Below are 23,236 nucleotides of genomic sequence, written 5' to 3' on the forward strand. Positions count from 1 at the left end.
CTCCCAAATCCATAGTATCCCTTACCGTAGGTGGACAACCTCTTCCATTCCTAGTGGACACTGGTGCAATGCTATCTTCTGTTCACTAGGAGGATCTGCTCCAATCCCCACTTTCCGATAAAGTAATCAGGACTGCGAGTGTGGCAGATATACCCATGCAATTAGTGCACCCTGACTCCCACTTCCTGTTTACTTACATCCAACAAAGGCTGACAGTACACTTGGACGGTCTTGCTGCAGGGCAATACAGACACTCCTCTGCGACATCTCTCCTTCCTTCTGCTCAGCCTGGCAAGCTGAGCTCCTTGCTGTAACTTGTGCATGTGTCCTGGCCCAAGGTCACAGCACCACTATTTACACTGACTGCTGTTATGCCTGTGGCATGCTTTAGGGACAATGTGGTTTTCCTACTCATGCTGGTACTCCTATAAAACACCATGTACTAACGCAGAAACTTTTCGCTCTTCACCTTATGAACTCTGGCTTTGCAGTTGTTAAATGTGCTGCCAATAATAACCTCTCAAACGATATCTTTCAGGGGAATGCTAGAGCCGATGCTGCAGCAAAGACTGCAGCACAAACACCTACTGCTGTAGTTCTCCAATGCCTCTCCTCCTCTTCCCAACCACCTAATGCCCTGTACTATTGCTCCCAACTACCAATGATATCGCTCTATTACAGGAAGTGGCTGATCAGTCTGAAAAGGACACGTGGGTAGCGGCTGGTTGCATTCAAAATCCACTTGTCTAAGTGATAATGACGCACATAGTGCAACTGTGTAAAAAAACAAACATATGGAGCACTGCTTGACTGCCCCTGCTGGAGGTCAGGAAGGAATTTTCCATATTTGAGGTTTTTTGCCTTCCCCATTTGTACTTATGGTTATAATGAAATTACAAAAAGGGGGATGTCAAAGAACTTCAAACATTGTTAGGTCTGCTCCAGAAGTGACAGTTTCTGCTCCGCCACCCCAAAACTGTACCCCGAAACTACTGGTACCGCACGATATATAAATTGCACCCAATTTTCTCTACTTGACTCTATACCCAAGCTCCCTTTTGAAGTTGTACTTTTCTCTGATAAATGTGAAACCCCTCCTTGTGAGGATATGTATAAATGAGGCATGCACCCTTTGATCGGAGGTAATGAGCTCTAGGTTGACGCTGCAATCTCCCGGTACACTGACATCTTGAATCACTGGAAATACAGGTGGTCTGTTTGCACCTGTAGTATATGGCTTAAACGGGGTCCATGACAATCTACCATGCTCAAGGATGCCACAACAGTAAATGAGATTTGAACCTGCGACCTCTGGATCTGAATGAAATAGCGTTAACCACTACTCTATTAGCTGCCTAATAAAGTACTATTTTTGGCACAATGCAAATCATTTTCACACAAATGGGATGGACAATGAAAATCCAACATAACTTCCCACCCTTGTAACATGGAGCTTACCATATGAGGATTCTGCATTGTCCAGAAGACCAATGCTGTGCAGATGCATTGGTGTGGAGACAGACAGAGCCATCACATCACCAATAGCTTCATGGAATCCTGGGTTGGCTCCTTCTCTGAAGGAAATGGGCTGTTCTTTATATTGCAGGAAGTACTGTACATGACCCATCTCGTGGTGAACCGTAATGAGATCATCCATGGTCACCACTGTGCACTGTTTGACCCTGGAAATATTTCCACACAAAACACAGAACTGTATTGTTACTTTTTGTTTTACTTTTTATGTTCTCTTTTTATTATGGTTAGTAATTAAATTTCATAGGAAAGTGATTAAAAGAAAATTTCATATATTTATTTTACAGGCACTTTTTTCCCCAAAGAGACTTCCAATGAGTTCTATGTTGTGTTAGCAGCCCACACACCTTATTCACCAAGGTGACTTACACTGCTAGATACACTACTTACAGTGGATCACACACACACACACTTTCCAAACCGCTTGTCCCATACGGGGTCGCAGGGAACCGGAGCCTACCCGGCAACACAGGGCGTAAGGCCAGAGGGGGAGGGGACACACCCAGGACGGGACGCCAGTCCGTCACAAGGCACTCCAAGTGGGACTCGAACCCCAGACCCACTAGAGAGTAGGACCCGGTCCAACCCACTGTGCCACTGCACCATCGCGCCCCCCTTATAATGGATCGGTCATCCATATATCAGTGGAACACACTCTCTCTGTCACTCACACATATGGGTAAACCTGAACAGCATATCTTTGGACTGTGGGAGGAAACTCATACAGACACGGGGAGAACATGCAAACTGCACACAGACTGAGCGGGGATTAAACCCATGTCCTCTCACACCACCCAGGCACTGTGACACAGCAGCAGTACTTGCTTTGCCACCCCTACATTACAAGTGCCACAGTGTCGCCCTTGCATCATCATAAGTTCATCCATGCAATAACTGCTTGTCCTGAGCAGGGTCGTGGTGGTCCAAACTCTGTCTTGGAAGCATTGGGCACAAGGCTGAGTGGGGGTACACTCTGAATGAGATGTTAGTTCATCACAGGGTAGCCACACACACACACACACACACACACAGGGAAATTTAGAGTCACCAATCCACCTGAATTGCATGTCTTTGGACCCTGAGAGAAAACTAGGATACCCAGAGGAAATCCACGTAGACTCAAAGAAAGCATGCAAACTCCATGTAGACTTAGTGAGCATTAAAGTGACATTTTCTGACACCACCTAGGCACCGTGAGATGGCAGCACTACTCTCTGTACGACCATTGTTAAAAAATGTAGCAGGTGGGGCCTGAATAGGACATGAATTGGCTACCTTTTAGTATCTACCTTCAAACCTATCTAAGGTACCTTGATACCTTTTCGGGTGGCAGGGTGGCACAGTGAGTAGTGCTGCTGTCTTACAGTGGCTGGCTGGTGTGAGAGGATATGGGTTCAATCCCTGCTCAGTCTATGTCGAGTTTGCATGTTCTCCCTGTGTCTGCCTGGGTTTCTTCTGGGTGCTCTGGTTTCCTCCCACAATCTAAAGAGATGCTGTTCAGGTTTCCCCATAGTGTGTGAGTGACAGAGACAATGTGTTTCACTGATGTATGGATGAGTGACCCATTGTAAGTAGTGCATGTACTAGTGTAAGTCACCTTGGTGAATAATGTGTGTGGGCTGCTAACAGTACATAGACTTCATTAGAAGTTGCTTTGGAGAAAGTGTCTGCTAAATAAATGTAATAATAAGGCATTAACCATTACATTGTCTGCAGGCTTCAGGAACAAAACCAACCTGAAGTCCTTACGATTGTAGAAGTCCCAGGCGGAGGCATGGCAAACCACATTTCGGCCATCAGTTGGCTTTTCCAACATGGATTTGTCCCAGAACTCAGGGGGCATAGGGATCAAACCCAGAGAGGTGAAGAATCTGTCAGACTCATTAAACATCTTTCTGGCATCCCATTTCTGGAAAAAAACAAACAAAAAATATAATAGGTTGCAAGAAGATCATATATATGGAATTGTCAGTGTTGCTGGAACCCAAAATTTTGGTAGTCAGGCTAAGTTCATCTACCTTAGCTATCATGGCAGGGGTAGCATCTACTTGAGTAGCATCTGGATATGGGACTGCCAAGTCCATTATTGCAGCCCAAGACTGGGCCCACATGTTACCTATTAACAAAGAAAAAGAAAGATCTTGTTTTTGTAACCCAGAACTCCAATGAGGGAGACTTCTACATCCTCAAAGAATAGGAAGGTAGCACTCAGGGAAAAAAGAATTCTTAGCTATTCACTCTCAATTTTTTGGAACCACACAGCACACTGGCAACATTTTTAAAAGAAGTAAAACTTGTTGACTGCCAGGACAAAGCAAAGACCTACAGTATGTCAATATACACAATAAAATGGAGTCCAAACCATACAATCTCTATTTAAAAGAATGCAAATGTGATCAGATTTTTTTGTTCCTTTACCCAGAAGATGTACTGGAATAGGACCTCTCAGGTTGATTCGGTCAGGTCCATAATGTTTAAAGAGCACTCTGCGAACATATGCATGCACATTGAGATAGAGTGGCTCAAGCTCCTTCCACAGTCTCTCAAGATCCTCTTCAAATGTTGTTGTCTCATACAGGGAGCGCCAGAATGCCCCATTGTCAGCATGACCTGACAAAAGAAAGTATATAAAATGCAATCAGTAGTCAGTTAAAATAAATGTAGTAATGCGAGAGATGTGAAAAGTGAAACTGCATGACACTTTGTTTTTCTCAGTTTTTTAAATGCAATTCTAAAACAAAAGTTCAAATTTTCATAGGAACTAATGCAACCCATAAAACTCTTAATCACATTAGCCAAAAAACACATTCTAACTACCAAATGTCCAAACATACTAAAAACACTTCACTCTATCATCAAAAGTTAGTATATGCATCCTTCAATTTCCATTTCCATTTGTTCATTTAGTAGACACTTTTCTCTGAAGTGACATACATCTCGGAGAACAATGCAGAGTGTACTACATCAAACAGAAGAAGAGATCTGGATGTAGACACGTGATTCTTGAGTAAAGTCAATTTTTCACATTCCACCGCATGAACCAGCATACATTACACAAGCAGCTGAATATTGAAGATCACATCCATTATTAAAGAAATTATTAAAAATTATTAAACAAACACATACACGTTTATCATGTACTTACGAGATCAGTAAGTCCAAAAGAGGTGATTTTTGAAACCCTTCTTAAATGTAGAGAGAGATTCAGCAGTTCTGAGTGAGAGGAGGAGGTCATTCCACCACACTGGAGCAAGAACCGAAAACCTTCATCTTTTTAATTATGGATCTTTTGTGTGTGGGAGCATAGCAGTCTGCTTGGGATGTAAGGAGTAATCCGGTTTGTAGATATTGAGGAACAGAACAACAGAGTCTTAAATTTGATCTGGACAGCTATGGGAAGCCAATGTAGAGAGCTGAGGTGGGAAGATTCTTGGAAATGCTTTGGTAGGCCAAACAAGACTCATTCAGCACCATTCTGTATCAACTGGAGAAGTTGGCTGGCAGGGGCCAGAAGGCCCAACAGGAGAGAGCTGTAGTTGTAAAGGCAGGATATCACCATGGTTTGGACCAGGAATTGCATAGTTTGTTGTGAGAAAGGGTGGATCCTGCAGGATGTCTCTGCATGACCAAGTTTACCCTTTGATATGTTGACAAAAAGACCGACTTGAGTCGATCATTAATTCTAGGCTCGTCTCTGATGAGGCAGGAAAAATGAGTGAGTTGTCCAGTTTGAAAGAAAGTTCTTGACAGGAGGACCAACCAGCTGGGAGGTGAAGGATTTCTGTTTTAGAGATTTTGGGTTGTAGGTGGTGACCAGATATCCAGGCAGAGATGCACAAGGAAATTTCTGTTGCTCTGGGGGAAAGGAGCCAGGTATTGTATGCGTTGTAGTGATAAGAGAATTCATGGAAGGTCATAACAGGCCAGAGGAGCTGACAAATTTAATATATTAATGAAAACAACTGTAGACCATGATACTGTGTTGTAGGACCTTCATAAAACCACAAAGATCCTACATCATAATGGGCCCCTGAACTTCAGGAATCAGTGCCTATAATTCCACTGAAATGTGGGGTGAGGTAATTGTGGTTGACCCCATTTCAGTGCCTGTAATTGAAGCATCTCACCATTAAGTCTAGCAGCCTTGTTGGCCAGCTCCACGTATCTCTTGTAGTCTTGTCGAAGACCCTTGCCAGAAGCATTGCGCCAGCCCTGCCAGGCAAACAGGAGCTCATCGTAGTCTCTGATTTCAGCCATGATCTTGGTGAGGTCTACAAAAACAACAGAAATTAACTGGCAGGTCATGGAATTGTGAAGTGGCTTAATTGTAATTTGATGACAGTTTACAATTTTACCACCCTCCTACAGCTTAGTGTTGGACAAAAGATGCCTTGAGGGAAAAGAATAAAGTGAAGAACAGTTTACGAGTAGTTGAGACTCTTGTCATGCAGGAGGAATTTTAGGGAAGGAAATGTGAAGAAATTCAAAGTACACATGGTTATACAATTACATCATGGGAAATGTATTATAAACAAGTGTCAAACTGTGTACCATTCTTTAGGGATTTAATCCGCATTACATTTGTGGGTGGACCTGGAATAAACTGGGAGCAGTCTTTTCCAAAACTTAACTTTTGCCTTGTGATAATTACTTTTTCACACATATGAACATTGTGCATTTTACAATCTTCCACACTAATGAAATGGCAAAAACAAATCTGGTGGTGCTTTTTCTTTCCCAAGCTCCTTTTATACACTACAGCACTAAGAAAAAGATGCGAGAAAATTTAATGGCAAAACTTCAAAAAAAAAAGAGAAAACTTTTCACCACACTGTAAGAATAAGAGAGCTAAATCACACACACACCCATTTTCTGAACCGCTTGTCCCATACAGGGTCACAGGGAACCGGAGCCTACCCGGCAACACAGGGCATAGGGGGAGGGGACACACCCAGGACGGGACGCCAGTCCGTCGCAAGGCACCCCAAGCGGGACTCGAACCCCAGACCCACTGGAGAGCAGGACCTGGTCCAACCCACTGCACCAGTGTGCCTCCTTGAGAGCTAAATCAGTTTATTTTTAAAAATTGAACTTCTAATTTGAAGTTTTTTTTTAAAATTCTCCCCAAAAAATATAAGCTCATGTGTAAAAAGGGTCTATGGTTATAAGGAAGCACAGGTTGACTCCTCCTCCAGGTAATGTGCCTACCAGTCTTTTCTTTTCCCCACATGAATACTCCTTAATACTACACCAAAAAAAATGACCGAACATGAAAGCTGCTGCCTAAACTTTAGTACCTAGAATTAACTCTGGGATTCAAGAGTACAACAAATTTGACTGTTTTGTTTTATAGAAATTGGCTGAAAACTATGCATTTGTGCCTGGGCTCTGTGATCTGCTCACCTGGTTCCAAGGGGAGACACTCTCCGTTATCCCTGCAAGCTTGTGCTACACTGTATTTTGTCTCCATGGTGGCGAGTAGATTGTTGTACTGGAAAGAAGAAATAGATATTGCCAATTCTCCCAGATGTTTACAGAATGCTTAATTATAAACTTGGTTCAGGGTAAAATTTCCAAAAAACGAAGACACTTCCCCGCAACTTACCTCAGTATGCTGTATGCATGTCACCAGTACCTGGTTACTCACCTCCTTTAATTCCTCCTCTGGAAGTCTTGCCCTTTCAATGTCGCTAAGCTTTTTCAGGATTCGTTTCACAGATGGATCCTGAAAGTCTGTTGTGTCAAACTTCTGTGCCTCCAACCCATATCTCAGTGTGTGGTTAGACATTTCTAAGTTCTTCTGCAGCTGTAGATAAAGCAAGCAATTCAGAGAAGGGCTAAAATACACAAACCTCCAGATCCTGGGAACAGCCAGACTTGTTTTTCTTTATTCCTATTCAAATCGAAAAATGCATTTCTCCCTGTCATGGCACTATGATACTTTATACATTTATTAAGTTGCATGGCTTCAAGGGGGCTGGAAAACTGATCTCACTTGTGTTACAATAATCTCTCATAGGAATTTACAGGAAAGTTTCCATATACACATAACTGAAAAGACAGAAAACAATAAAAAAAACAGTCCATGTGGGCTTCAGTGGAATGAGCCGCACAAGTTCTTACCATGATTTTTTTGTTTTCTTCAGTTATGTTTGTATTATATGCCCAGGAGGCCTCTGTATAGGCATTCCACACAACTTCTGCTGTACTGTTGAATTCAGCCAGGAATTTCTTGGCCTGTGCTTCATCTGCAATCTTATCTGAAGGGAAACACGCAAATATCCAGAAATGAAAGAGTCGTTAGAGCAGTCTCTTGGAGTAATCTGCATTAAGATTAAAATGTGTAATGGTTTCTAACCTGAAGATGTGAATTCCAAGAGAGTATTATATATTTGATGTAGGGGGTGCGGTGGCGCAGTGGGTTGGACCACGGTCCTGCTCTCCAGTGGGTCTGGGGTTCGAGTCCCGCTTGGGGTGCCTTGCGACGGACTGGCGTCCCGTCCTGGGTGTGTCCCCTCCCCCTCTGGCCTTACGCCCTGTGTTACCGGGTAGGCTCCGGTTCCCCGTGACCCCGTATGGGACAAGCGGTTCTGAAAGTGTGTGTGTGTGTGTGTGTGTGTATTATATATTTGATAAGATAGAAGTTTCTTATATTCAGTTGACTAAAAAACTCATTTAGCTGGTGCATTTGTAATTTACACAGAATAAAATGTTTTTATGCAAAGGGCTGCACACTAGGCCTAGTTCCATCGTTATTGCCACCTTGCACATGTAGCCCCAGAGAAAACATCAGGCAGGGTTATCATAAATCTCCACAACTCAACTCCAAGAGGCTTAATCTCCTCCCCGGTCACTACATGAACTCACATGATGCCAACATGAGTATTTCATTGGCGTTATCAAGTGTGCGCCTCCCTTCATTCCGCTAGCCCCACGGCACCTCGGGAAAGCTAAACAGTATGGTCTGGCATCCAAGATTCACCCCTTTCCACACACATGCCAGACGCCCTCCACACACAGCAGACCCCGTAGGTTAAACAAATCATTGGCAGCACGCAAACATACTTAACCACTACTAACACCACACACCATTACGTATCACCACCACACTACAATCACCCCACTGAATTTTACCACAAGTGAAATAATCGCCCAGACTAACCACTTAAATTAGTTATTAAACTGATAAGATTAGACTACTCTCATATACTCAAGTACTAGCAGCAGAATTTAAAGTAAGCGACAATCATTTAGATTATAAAAAGTTTATTAATGCTAATATATATAGGTTTCTAGGTTTTTCAGGGATTTAAAATGAACTAGATTTGGTGCCTTCATTATTTGCCATGTTCCGAGCCGGAAGTGAGACGACGGACCCAAGTGCAGTGCGGTCGGACTTTTATTGTGGGCAATCCCAGAATCATTGCCACTATCAGGCGTGGGTCTCCGAGGTGCGTTCGTCGTTCAGAGGGAAATCCAAAAGGCGTGGTCGAGGAACAGGCAATAGATCGTGAAATGCAGGGAGATGAAAGAGGATCAGGAGAAGGGCAAGGAGCTGGGAAAAGGACTTGAGGACAGGGAAGACAACAAGGCTGAATAATAAGATTTGCTACGCGAACAAGGTTCCGGGTCAGCACTTGCTCTGCCACAGCGTTTTGTGCCTCTGCTCGTGCTGAGCCCCAGGTGTGCCTCGTTGCTCTGGCGGTGTGGACGTGGCAGTATTGACCATGACTTTTATGACGTTGTGTCATAGCCCGCACCACAGTGTTGACAGATCAAGGATCAAATAAAAGCATTATTGGGAATTTAATACAACCCCTATTCCAAAAAATTGGAACAGTATGAAAAATGCTAATAAAACAAAAAAGAGTGATTTGTAAATTTACTTTGACTTGTATTCAAACAAGAACAGTATAAAGACAAGCTGTTTCATGCTTTATCTAATGAACTGGATTGTTTTCTGAAGATGTAAGATTTGATGCCTGCAAACACGATCCAAAAAAGTTAGGACAGAGGTCGTTTAACACTAACAACAATGTGACAAGTTGAAATAACAAGGTGATGTGAAACACACACGCACACATTTTCGGAACCGCTTGTCCCATATGGGGTTGCGGGGAACCGGAGCCTACCCGATAACACAGGGCGTAAGGCTGGAGGGGGAGGGGACACACCCAGGACAGGATGCCAGTCCGTCGCAAGGCACCCCAAGCGGGACTCGAACCCCAGACCCGCCAGAGAGCAGGATACGTAAGCGAATAATTCAGAACTTCGAGAATAACACTACCCAATGACAAATTGGTAGAATTTTGGGCATTTCACCCTCTACAGTGCACAATACAATGAAAAGATTGGAGGAATCCAGTCAAATCTCGCAACGTAAAGGGTAAGGCCGAAAATCACTTCTGAATTTGTGTGATCTCATAGTCCCTCAGATGTCACTGTCTTACAAACAGTCATATGTCTGTAATAGACATCATGACATGGAGTCGGGAATACTTTGGTAAACTGTTGTCAGTCAACACCTTTCGTCACTGCATCCAGACATGCAAGTTAAGGCTTTACTTTGCAAAGCAGAAGCCATACATCAACACTGTCTAGAAGTGCTGCCGATTACTCTGGGCTTGGTCTCATCTGAGATGGAGAGTAGCACAGTGGAATTGTGTTTTGTGGTCTGACGAGTCTATGAGGGCACCATTAATGCAGAAAGATATGTACAAATTTTGGAGCAACATCTGCTGCCATTCGGACGTTGTCTTTTCCACGGATGTCTCCATTTTCCAGCAGGACGACGCCAAACCATATTCTGCCCAGATTACAAGTGCATGATACTAGACTGGTCTGCCTGCAGTCCTGACCTGTCTCAAACTGAGAATGTGTGGCACATTATGAAGCATAAAATATGACAATGAAGGCCCCATACAATTGTGCAGCCAAAGACCTGCATAATGGATAAATGGAGGAAAATTCTGCTTGCTAAACTTAACCAACTGGTGTCTTCAGTGTCCAAATGCTTAATTAGTGTTATTAAAGACATGGTGATCAATTCTAAAATAAACATATATTCTCAAAAAATGGGGGCACAGTGGCGTGGGTGCGTGTGTTCAAAAAATAAAGGAGATGATTAGGCAGAACATGAAATACCATGTTTTTATACTGTTTTTGTTTGAATACAAGTCAAAGTAAATTTAGAAATCACTTCTTTGTTTAATTAGCATTTTCCATACCGTCCCAACTTTATTCATTGAACATTGGTGCATCAAGTGGACAGTAACAAACTAAGTTTACTTAAGAATCACATATCTGCAGCCATGTCTCTTGTATTTTTGCTGAGATGTACATTGCTTTGGAGAAAAGCATCTGCTAAATGAATAAATGTCAATGTTAATGTAAATATTAGTTCGCATAATACTTCATAATAGACATATGCTGGGCTTTCTTTATTTTTAAATGAGTGAAAGAAATGTAGCAGTATTCTGTCAATTTTTTTTTATATAAGAGAAACATCTTTTATGCTGCTGATAACACACACACACACACACACACACACACACACACACACACATTTGCTGAAGCCACTTGTCCCAAGTGGAGTCATGGCGAGCCGGAGCCTAACCCAGCAACACAGGGCGATGCCAGTCCATCACAAGGCACCCCAAGCGGGACTCAAACCCCAGACCTGCCAAAAAGCAGGACCCGGCCAAGCCCGCTGCGCCACTGTGCCACCCTGCTGATAACAATTACAGTTAACTGGTGGTAAATTTGCAGCGGATTTGGCTGGTACCCGCTGTGTGGCGGGTCTGGGGTCCTGTTTGGGGTGCCTTGAGATGGACTGGCATCTCGTCCAGGGTGTTTCCACTCCCCTTTCAGCCTTGTGCCCTCTTTTTCCAGGATTGGCACCGACTCGCCGCAACCCCGCTCGGGACAAGCGGTTGTTGACATTGGTTGGTTGGTTGGTGGTAAATTGTATCTGTTCTTATATCAAACATACTTCAGATGCAGCTGATTAAATGGTGAGAAATCTTGAGTGGTCATTACTTAAACAAATGTGTCAGCTTTATGATTTTGTGATTCCGTGGTCTCAGCTACTAAGCACATTATATACCAGTGTCATACCAAGGAATTCTTACATCAGGTTCCATATAATCTATAATAAAAAGCTTCACTTCTCATGATAATAATTAGAATACCACAATGGTACAATTATTAAAATGATAGTGGCCTCAAGTGGAGAGAAAAAGACAGTTGAATTTTGTCGAGCCACCCCATGACATCATGGACAATGTCCTCAGACGAGATGCACCGGGTTTGTCATTGATAACAAGTGTCGAGATCCAACAGCTCACCAATGTCTTCAGGGTAGCCCTCTGGCATTGGTGGCCTCCACTCAAAGTCAGGCCAGCCCAGGGTCTCATTCTTATTCTCCATCTTCAGCCACTCAGTGATGGGCTGAAAATACTTCATGAGGGCACTGGCATCCATCTCACCAGTCCCCACAGCTTCCATCAGAACTTCTCTCCATGGTCTGGATGAACCTGCTTTCAGGACCGTTCTGCGTCAAACCATAAACAATATCTCAGCACATCTATAACAGACAGTATTCCATTCTGAGAGTTATAAATATAAGACACAGCATGCACACTAATGCATATACTTTAAAGGTGAGACTGTACTCAAGTTATTAACCTATTCTGAAATGATGTTTCCAGTACCATTTATTATAATACATTCCAGCCATTAAGATTACTCATAATTCAGACTTTAGCTTAACTTTAACATGCTTCTGATTTTTAATTTCAATAGCTGTCTAAGGGTTACATTTGTCTTACATATTTTTATAAATTACAGTTTCAGATACAAACATTTTACTGAAATAATTGAGTCTATGCATTGTGTTTAAGCCTTCAAGATCAGGACCCCTGGTACGACTTGAACGTAACACCTTTTGGCCACAATGTTCACTTCCATAACCATAAGGCTGTCTGTCGTCCTCTAAACTCATACATGGGCTATAGACACATCTGCAGGAAAATCTGTATGGCAAGAGATTTTCACACTGTGCACTCAACATACTCCAGGATTTTGCCTGCTTCAGTGGATTGGAAAATGTCGCACTGGTGCAATGGCCCTGTGTGGTTGGCTGCCTGGCACAACCTCTCATGGAACTGGAACTGCAGAATAAAGCTCACAAAATATCTGAGAGGAAATAAGGGAAAATGCATTGAGGAAAAATCAAGGGTCAATTTCTTCTTCACAAATCTCTGTCATACCATTTTCAAGTTAGCCGAATTCAGGCTAGTTATAATGATGACAGTTACATTACAAAAATGACTGTTACAGTTCTGTTATACTTAAGTAAAAGTGAAAAGAAATTAAACTCTCATAAATCTAGATTTCAAAGAATGAAGCAGATTCTGGAATTAATAACTATCTGTTTCTTATATCCTATCTTTAGATAGAAGAAAAGTTTTTTTAATTGTCAGTTTCGAGGAAGAGATTTGTTTTTGGTGCATCATAGTTTGAAAAATAAGAACTTATTGCAGGTTGAAAAAGTATCTATAAACAGAACAACTTTGACAAACTGTAGAAAATAAAATAATCCATATATAAAACATATTATTTTACATAACATGGTATGATGGGATAAGCTGTACATCAAAGCAAAAATAAATTAAGTGCAAGGCAATATCCGAAAAATATTGAATAAACTGTCTGATTATAATGACATGTTATTACACATACCTGATATATGGTGTGTTTCCAGGGATATGGTATTTGGCAGCAGCATCAAAATGTTCCTCTGTGCGCTTTGTTGGAGGGCAGATTCCTTGGTATTTAGTTCTGGAAAGTGAACAGAGGAAAGAATAACTATCATACAAAAATCTTCTCTCTTCAAGACATCACACAGCAATGAGTACCCACTTTTAGCTGTTCATTACTATTCCCAGGAAAGACTGTAAATTCTTTGTGATTGTAAATATTTTGTGATAGTACAGTCAGCCTGCCTTATCTGTGGGTTTGGCATCCATGGTTTTGACCATCCGCAGTTCAAAAATATTTTTAAAAAAAAATCCAGAACATTCTCGAAAAAGAGCATTTGAAATTCCTGCGTGCAGCACTGCCCTCTGAATATGCACAAGAAACAAAATGTGCAGGCTGATGCTGCTGAGTCACGGCATATCCAAGCCCAGCCAACCCTCAATTGTGCTGTATCAGCCCTTGTGTTCGCTTTGTGTGCGCAATCATCTTTTAATACGTAATTTCACTGCCCTTAATTGCTAGATTAGTGATAATATGGCTCCAAAAACGCAAATGAAAAGTGATGGTAATCTCTTCAAGCCAAAGTGGGATCATAAAGTGCTTAATATGAGTGATAAAGTGAAAATATTAGATTTGTTGAAGGGCAGCACATCGCTTGCAGAAGCTAGATCCAAAATTCATGAAAAAACATGTATAAGGTAAAATTACATAATTTTTGTATGTGTTCTGAGCATTCAGGTTTTTGCACATTCCTGGGGGTCCTGGAACCATATACCTGTGGATAAGGTGGGACGACTGTATTGTTAAAATTAACTTCTTCAGAGGTTTATATTCAAATCAATTTTTATAGAGCATTCTTCTCACACATTGACTCAGAGCAATGAACAAAGGATTAGAGGCACAATACAAATAAATAGTTGGTTATACATTATATTATTACGATAAGCCTACTGGCCACTAAGGAACATAACAAAAAACTCTCAAATGAAAGGCAAAGTGCCAGTGGCTGTGTATATATAAATCCTACCTCAGATACCACCAATCTGCATTGTAGCGCTCAGGGGGGGTCTTGCCACTGAATACTCCCCATCTCCACTGGTCAATGAGGAACCCAAAAGGCAGGAAGGCTATCTTCTCCAGAGCCATCTTCAATAGGTAGTTAAGATCACTCTCTGCAAAGAAAGGACACATGCCCTATTACACAGACAAAACAGTTGATCAACACTAAAGACGTTTAATATTGCTTTAGAGAAAAAGCACTGTAAGTGTGGTACATAGAAAAGCAGGTTGCAAAGTTAATAAGTACAGCACAGTTACTGATGATATGTTCCTAGGGCAAAGGTTCATATTACAGAGAGTGAGAAGGCATTGGAAAAAAGGTTGCTATGGAAAGGGTAATGTTAATGACTTGAGGCCTTTTCTATACCATGATCTTCAACCAGGTTCTCCAGCAGGCCAATCTTCTTCAGGTGTTTTGGAGTCGAGACAGAGAGAGACAGCACATCACCAATTGCTTCATGAAATCCTGGATTCGCACCACCACGGAAGCTGACAGGCTGGTCTTTGTACTGCAGATAATATTCAATGTGGCCCATCTCATGGTGCACAGTGAAGAGCTGTTCCATGGTCACTGTGGTGCACTGTTTGATTCTGCAGCCAGAGCAACATTTCACAGGTCAAGTAAGAACATCGACAGAGGATGAATTGGGGAAAATCTCACACTGCAAATGAAGAATCACCTTCTCTCCAAAATTTAAAGGTGACCACCCCTACCACGCCTCTTCCTAAGTGCTCACCTAAAGTCCTTGCGGTTGTAGAAATCCCAGGCAGAGGCATGGCACACCACCTCACGTCCATCATTTGGCTTCTCTAGCATGGACATGTTCCAAAATTCATCTGGCATCTTTTCCAGACCCAGTGAAGTGAAGAACTCATCTGAGACTCTGAACATTTTTGTGGTGGTCCAGTCCTGTGATCACAAGGTGAACATGCCCTCACATTCAGCATCAAATCAGGACCAGCTCCTCATATATGGAAGTTCAGAAAAAAATCTGACCAAAACTCCAGGGATGCCTTTGACAATATACCGTCCAGTTTCTGATGTTTTTGTTACCCGTGTAAAACTCATTCTAAACCATTCACATCAGAAACAATAAATATAGATAAGAACTTCCAATCTTAGAATAAAACAATGTGTTTTATAGTTTATCCATTTATACAGCTCAATATTTCACGTAAGTAGTGAAAATTAAACATACTGCTCATGAGTATACAAGCAGGAGTTTGCTGAGACTATAAGATCATGTTCCTAATAACTGCGCACCCTATGCCTGTTTAGTCCCACAATTGCTCTTACTTGTGCAATCATAGCATCCGTGACATCAACATTGGGCTTCCCTGGGAAGGGGATCATCATGTCATAGATGTTGTTCCAAGTTTGTGCCCACATGTTTCCTGAAAATGTATTTGTTAAGAACAGGGCAAATACTGTACTGTAGATAAATCTTTTTACATTCCAAAGACAATATACAGCTTACCAAACCCTACCAAAAAGATTTTTTAAATCATTAATGAAATTCTCATAATCCTACATTTTAATTACTTTTCTAATTTGTGTACTGTGTTTCAGGGTTTCATTACATGTTGGTATACCCTACCTAAGAGATGTGCTGGGATGGGTCCGTTGAGGTTGATGTACTTTGGGCCATAACGTTCATACAGTTTGCGGCGCACGAATGCATGCAGATTCTGGTACAGTGGCTCCAACTGCTTGTAAATCCTCTCCAAGTCTTCTTCAAAGTTAGGTGAGTCATACCAGGATCGCCAGTAGTCCCCGGTGTCTTTAAAGCCTGAGAATATTGAGCACTATTAGGCAAATGAGATGGACCCCGGACTTTTTGCTACTTTACTAAAAAAAGCAAAAATCTTGGTTTTCTCTGATACATGCAGGACTATGATAAGAGAGAAACATGCAATTCAATATCTACCCAGATATCAGTAGACACTGACAGTTTTTCTGATCACTTTTTTATTTACATTGTCTGGGTTATAGTATTTCAATGCTCCTACCGCTCCTATGTTAAGATACTCCTTAGTGGCTCCACTGAATCTCTAATCATTGAATTCATATTTGCAAATTATTACTTTTGAGATCTTCTTAGTGACCTCTTCCTTTCAGTTAGGGCTATTATATGTCCTTACCATCCATGCGAGAGGCATTGTTGCTGAGTTCAACAAAATCTGGGTACACTGTTTTCAGAGGCATGCCAGAGTTGTTGTGCCAGCCCTCCCAGGCATAGAGCAGCTTCTTGTAGCTCCGTGAGGTTGCCATGATCTGAGTCAGCTCTGTAGACACAAAACCCAAAGATCATGTCATTAACATCAATGTCAGCACCTATCTATACCCAGCAAGAACACAATGTGCTAATGGTTCTCTGTCTTAAACCAAGGTACTGTCACAATGCCTAAAGAAGGAAGACTTTTCAACCCTGTAGGTATAGCAAATAATGCAGGTCCCTAAAAATGCCTGGACTGTGTGATTGAACTTGAGTTTAATTCCTACTCAATCTGTCTGGAGTTTGCATTTTCTCACTGTAGTCATGTAAGCTTCCTTCAGGCGCTTCAGTTTCCTCCCATTAAATTGTCATGGTGTTTATGCATGTACGTGTGTCACATTGCTCTGGTGTATGGATGGGTGAATGATTGTAAAGAGTTTAAGGTAGTATATCTAGCATTGTAAGTCTCCTTAGATAAAAGTGTTGACTAAATACAATATAGTTAGTAAACACTGTAAGAGCTTTGGAAAAATTGTCTGCTAAATGAATAAATGTAAACCTCACTCTACCATCTTTCATTCTAAAAACAAAATGTTTAATGTAATTCACACATAGACATGTACTGGAAAATTATCTGTGGGAACCTTTCTGAACTCAGGGGACATTATTAGAGAAGCAATATGAGATGAATACATTTTCTGTGATCTAAACAAGATTATTGCAATTCAAACATTGCATCATTGCATTGCACTCATGACAGGAAACAGATGGAGGCAATGAAAGTTTTTAAAGGCTGCAGATTTAATGCTTTAGCTTTTTTTTAATCAAGCTTTTGATCAGTTTACACAGCAGCCTGAAAAGATTAGAATTTCCGAAAAATTACTAGTTGAAATAATGCAATAGAGACAGTTAATTCAGGCTTTCTTTTATATAGCATAGGTTTTCTTTTATGTATCAAGCTTTTCGTGATTTTCCTTATTGAACTGTTTCAACCAGTATGGAAGTAAGCCCGAAAGCAGTGCAATAACTGATTTGGACTGGGACTGAATTGTTCCTTTTTTGAAAACCTGGCACTAATTGAAATGACAGCAAAGGTGACTGGCATTCTTCTTTGTTTTTGTATAAACATATCTTTTAAGCAAAAACATAATTATACTGAAAAATTAATCTGTTGTGTAAAAAGGATGTATATTTTTCATGAGCAACTGTAGCAGTTATATGAGTGTATATATCTATCTATACGTACTTTTTTGTCACATAATGGAAGAATACACACACACATTTTCTGAACCGCTTGTCCCATACGGGGTCATGGGGAGCCAGAGCCTAACCTGGCAACACAGGGCGTAAGGCTGGAGGGGGAGGGGACAAACCCAGGATGGGATGCCAGTCCATCACAAGGCACCCCAAGTGGGACTCAAACCCCAGACCCACCGGAGAGCAGGACCCGGTCCAACCCACTGCGCCACCGCATAATGGAAGAATATATGTATTGAAATGGAAAACTTGCATGTCAACTAACTGCAGAAAAAAAGGAGTCCAATAAAGGTTAAAACATGATGTTTTGTTAAAATTAGTATGGTCTGGTTTTAACAGAAGGGTTTGCTGCCAAACTACCCAGTGGTTCCTCAGGTTTTATAGAATGTCTGGACAGAGTAAAACTGGATTTCCGTATACTATATGAAGTTAATCTCATGTAATTTTGAAAACAAAAGGCTAACAAGGTTTTAACTAACTTTGACTTTAAAATAATACCCATCCATGAGACATATATTCATATAGAAACAAAAACTGCTGTTGAGGGATTTTATATGCCTTTCTTATATGCCACAGAAAAGCCAATGGAAATAAAGGCACTAAATGAAGGCATCGTCAAATATCCCATTATCATAACAGAACATTAACACTATTTTAGTAAAAAGCTGTCTGTGAGGGTAATATTATCTAAGAATGAAACATAATAGAAGCATTGTTCAGCAATCCTGCAGTACAATGTTCATTGTCAAAGACCTGCTATAGGAGCCAAGTCACAAAGAAGTCAATTTCATGCAAAAAAAAAACATATCCCCAGCAGGATTCCTAATTTATTTTCATTATTGTTGCAAATGCTCTTAAGTAACTGGAGCAGAACAACTGGATGCCAAGTCAAATCCCAATCAGTTAAGTACTATTTTTGCAAGGCATGAAAGGGAAAAATAATTGCAGGAAATGTGAGCTGATATTTACAGAATAAACAATTATGTCATAATCATTAAACAATTTTTAAAATCCATGTAGTAAAAAAAATATACATCTAAATATGAATATACTACCCGCTATCTTGGTAGAACTTTCAGGAGTTCTATTTTATCATTAAAATATGAGCAAATATGGTAAAATTATAATTTTATTGTTTAATAAAATAAGAAATTTGTAAGTGTTAATTTGCAGAATACCTATATTATACTCATCAATCTCTTTCTCCTCCCTTGTTTCTCTTCCTTCTCTTGCATTTCTCTGGACCTTGCATAGGTAAGTCAGATATCAGACCTGTCCCAGATGGCAAGAGAATGTTAGCCCACTGAGCATCATAAGCTCACTGAGGTGTCAGATCAGGCTCTCAGCACCCTCCTCCTAATTTTGTTATTTTGTATTCTTTAATATTTCTATAATGTTAACTTGCCCACGTGGCTTTTACCACCCAGAATTTTAAAACCAATGGACTTTAGCTGATGTTCATTTTTTCTGCTATATTGTTACTAGATTTGCACTATTTTGCAGGTATACTTGCAATGTAACTAGATTTTATGCTAAGACTTAACTGAACTAAAATTAACTGAATAAAACTGAAACATTTCATGCCGCTGGCTTAATTCAGTCTCATTATTCCTTTCTTCCTGTTTTCCAGGGGCCAAGGCAGTTTTCGTTTTCCTGTGTTTCCTTCATTGAGAGCTGATGCAATCTTCCCTCTTTGTTGTTCAACTGCACTTCAAGGACACAAAAATCCTCCTCATCACCTTCAATCAAAGTCTCTCTGGTCATTTTCCCAGTCACTGAATTTTTTTCCCCAAAATAGCTGGCTGTTCCACAGAGACAAAAAACAAAGCTAATGTGACATGGGGCAGATAAATTAAGCTGATTAACTTGGTTGATAAACTTACCGGGCTCCAATGACCAGCAGTTTATCTCCTGTCCTGGGGGGCACACTTTTGCTGTGGAGTATATGTTGTCCATCTTACTCAGAATGCTGTTGTACTGGAAGACACAGATTTGACGTTGTTATGCTTTGGGACTCTAAATTTGTATTTGTTCCTTCTAAAAGCTCTTTTCAAAAGCTGGTAGGGGTTTCATTTGCATCCGGCTAAAATCCTCAGCATGTGTACCCTTGCAGATGAGTCAAAACGTGGATGTAAAAAAGACACCTTTAACTGTTGTAGTTAATCATGTTTAGCAAAGAGATTGACCTTGCTACATTCAAGCACTTAAGCGCAAGTTTCAGCAGCAGCCAAGCGACAATGTGAGCACAATCAACTTTTCTGTGTTTATATGTCTCTATGAGCATAAATGTCCTTTGTTTGAAAAAATATTCCCAAATACTAGACATAACATAATAGACCTTCACGCAGCCAACATCAAAAGATGGAAGGCTTTATTTTAAAGTTAGCTGGTCACATCACTAGTGAGAAGTGTGCCCATTGAGCCGACACGTCCATGTATGTGTGCGCATGTTTGTGTTTGTATTTGTAGACAAACCTTCTCTCTCTCTGCTGGAGCTAGATTAGCAGGGCCGAGGATACTGATACCCTTTATGAGTTTCTTAAGCTGCGTGTCTATGAACGTGTCCAGCACAGCCTCAGGAAAGACTTCTTTCGCCTTCTTCCCCCAGGCTTCTGTGAAGGCCTGTTCCTCTAAGGAGGCTTCAACCTGTTAGGAGAGACCATTAAGCTTAGCATAAAAAAACTGGTCTTCTGTGGTGATGTTGGAATTCATGGTTATGTTAGAGTGGATCGGATTTTAACATTCCATCAAAACCATGAGTTACTCTATTAATGTCCCTCAGGTGTTTAAATATGAAGATGCCTTTTAATCTTTCCCACCACTCTTGAAAAACTTTGCAGCTTGTCTAATAATTTACTAACCTTGTAATATGTTACAGCTTACTACATTTGTAACAGGGACAAATTCAGCATGTAAATATTGACCCAATAAATCATGTAGAAAACCAGAGTAAATATAATAAAATAATCAGCAGGCTCATAGTAAATATGATTACTCCTACCCCTGGCATTGAGGCAGGGAAATGCAGGACGGGTGAAGAATTAAAGAAGAAAGCAAGATGACACTACTCCAACAGCTGAAGCAGGACATTACGTTATTACTGCAATATTCAGCATGTTTTTCAATGATTTATCTTCACTGTTGACATGCCTCACCTGAGTTCAAGGGTTATAGCTGAAACATCCTATGCCCTAACTTCGTTGTGTACAACTGTAGTTGTACATGTTTCATACAAATACAATGGAGGGTTAAAATGAAAGGTGTGATGTTGTGTATAGAGGTATCTGCATACAGTGCCCCAAGGTCACACTTTTAACCACTTGCCCTTATATTTGCAACATCCAGACGTGACGTGGACACGAATGTGTAGTATTGTAATATCTGGAAAAGTGTGGTGAAAGTATGGTGATCTCAAGTGGAGAGCTGACATACAGTGCAAATTAGGAAAAGAAGCATACAGGTGATACAATGAACATGAAACAAAGAGATGCACTAGGTGTTATTACAAGAACAGTAAACAGAAAAGGGATACAGTGCCAGAACTAGTACACAGAGGTGTGATGTAGACAGAGATGTAACATAGGACTTGAACAGGAGCAAAAAGGACTGGTGTAGACAGGACAGGGGCTCCAGACTGCAATGGAAACACACTGAAAATGGCATTTAGGAAATTTGTAAATAAACAAGGAAAAAGAATCACTGGGTTACTGCAGGCAAGGCAGTAGAAAGCTGATGAAGAATCTGCAATCTAATGATACCGTATGTCCCCAGTTCTTCTATAAGGCTAGGAATTGAACATGTGGTCAGTTGAGATCAGATGTGTTAACACTGTTACATGGATCTTAAGTGGTGCCTCTGATAAACATCGGGAATTTGACCCCCTAGGGTTGTGCCAGTAACACCCAGTTGGGCATTTCATGACTCCATTGTCCATGGAAGTAATTGCAGTTTGTAACCTAAAACACGCTAGAAAGGTATTAGGTTCATGGAGAATGAGGGAGTTCTGGCTATATTTGACCCATGGGAGAAAATGACTCCATTCTGCTTGGTCCTCCACACAGTAACTATACATATAGTGTTCAGTCTCTTGATTCACCTGCTCTGCCTGGCTGTAAGACTGGGGATGATTTCTAAATGTCAGACTGACTGAAACTCCCAGCCTAGAGAAGAAAGTGTTCCATAACCTCCACCTGAACTCCCATCTGAAACAACATTGTCTCCATTTACATACAGTAGCAGATGCTTATGTCCAAAGCAACTTCCAATGAACTCTATGTAGTCTTATCAGCCCACACACCTTATTCACCAAAGTGACTTACCACGCAAGATACACTACTTACAATGGGTCACTCATCCATACATCAGTGGAACACACTCTCCCTGTGACACTCACACACTATGGGGGAACCTGAACAGCACATCTTTGGACTGTGGGAGGAAACCCGTGCAGACATGGGGAGAACATGCAAACTCCACACAGACTAAGCAGGGATCAAACCCACATCCTCTCACACCACCCAGGCACTGTGAGACAGCAGTGCTACTCACTGTGCCACTGTACCAGCCTAGGAGGCCATACACTCTAAAAACCTGCTGGAACAGAAACTCCACCATTTCCATTACTCTGGGTACTTCCTTGAGAAGAAACAACCCGCAGGCTTTAGGGAAACGGTTAATCACTCGAAGACTAGTGGCATTCCTTTCTGATTTTGCCTGGTGAGTAATAAAATCAACTGTGATGTGTGACTATAGACAATTAGGAATGACCAGAGGTTCTGCAACTCCTGCAGGGAGCTATCAAGAAACCTTGGCCTAGACACAAGTTGTACAGTACATGATTAAATCTGATACATCTTCTTTCATGGTGGGCTGCCAAAATCCCTCGGCCATAGATTTGGGTTGCGGCCAGGAAGTAATTTCAGAGACCTTTTCCGGTTGGTTTGCCAGTACTTTTTATGATTATTATTATTATTTTATTTTTTTATAGAGCGATCTTCTCACGCAGTGACACAGAGCGCTTTAACACAGACAAAGGCAAGAAAAACAGATACAAACAAAAAAGACAGTCAACTAATGGCTACCATAATGAAGAACTTATTATAGAGCTGTAAGTATACCTACTGGCCACCGGGGAAAGGAACAAAAACTCCAAACTGAAAGTTGAGGGAGAAAAAAACCTCTGGGGGTCCACGGGCCAGTGGTATCCCACCCCTCCTGGGCATTCTAGAAAAAACAATTTGTAAGCTTGTCGGTCTGGATCTAGAAGTCCCAGAGTATCTTAGTCTTGTCATTGTCAACCACCTTCTGCGGTGGCTCCCTCTTGGACCTGGAAAGCTCTAACTCATACTCGGTGCAGATGTTCCTGTACACTATCCCAGCCACTTGGTTGTGCCATTCAGTGTATGATGTTC

At 41.2% G+C, this 23,236-nt stretch overlaps 1 protein-coding gene across 1 annotated transcript in view; it reads right to left on the bottom strand.

Annotated features, from left to right (window-relative positions):
* The window catches only part of ace (angiotensin I converting enzyme (peptidyl-dipeptidase A) 1), a 33,499-nt gene that overhangs the window by 6,070 nt on the left and 4,193 nt on the right, over positions 1-23,236 (bottom strand). The window contains exons 2-20 of the mRNA XM_018741861.2: positions 20,301-20,471; positions 19,709-19,802; positions 16,495-16,638; positions 15,951-16,142; positions 15,650-15,747; positions 15,090-15,262; positions 14,720-14,943; positions 14,321-14,465; positions 13,276-13,374; positions 12,607-12,729; positions 11,880-12,085; positions 7,657-7,793; positions 7,181-7,339; positions 6,937-7,024; positions 5,661-5,804; positions 3,952-4,143; positions 3,552-3,649; positions 3,270-3,442; positions 1,459-1,682 (exon numbers count right to left, since the gene is read on the bottom strand). Coding sequence (XP_018597377.2) covers positions 1,459-1,682; positions 3,270-3,442; positions 3,552-3,649; positions 3,952-4,143; positions 5,661-5,804; positions 6,937-7,024; positions 7,181-7,339; positions 7,657-7,793; positions 11,880-12,085; positions 12,607-12,729; positions 13,276-13,374; positions 14,321-14,465; positions 14,720-14,943; positions 15,090-15,262; positions 15,650-15,747; positions 15,951-16,142; positions 16,495-16,638; positions 19,709-19,802; positions 20,301-20,471 — 2,884 coding nt within the window. The remainder of the gene's footprint in view (positions 1-1,458; positions 1,683-3,269; positions 3,443-3,551; positions 3,650-3,951; positions 4,144-5,660; positions 5,805-6,936; positions 7,025-7,180; positions 7,340-7,656; positions 7,794-11,879; positions 12,086-12,606; positions 12,730-13,275; positions 13,375-14,320; positions 14,466-14,719; positions 14,944-15,089; positions 15,263-15,649; positions 15,748-15,950; positions 16,143-16,494; positions 16,639-19,708; positions 19,803-20,300; positions 20,472-23,236) is intronic.

The sequence above is a fragment of the Scleropages formosus genome, chromosome 25 (assembly GCF_900964775.1).
Source record: "Scleropages formosus chromosome 25, fSclFor1.1, whole genome shotgun sequence".
NCBI lineage: Eukaryota > Metazoa > Chordata > Actinopteri > Osteoglossiformes > Osteoglossidae > Scleropages > Scleropages formosus.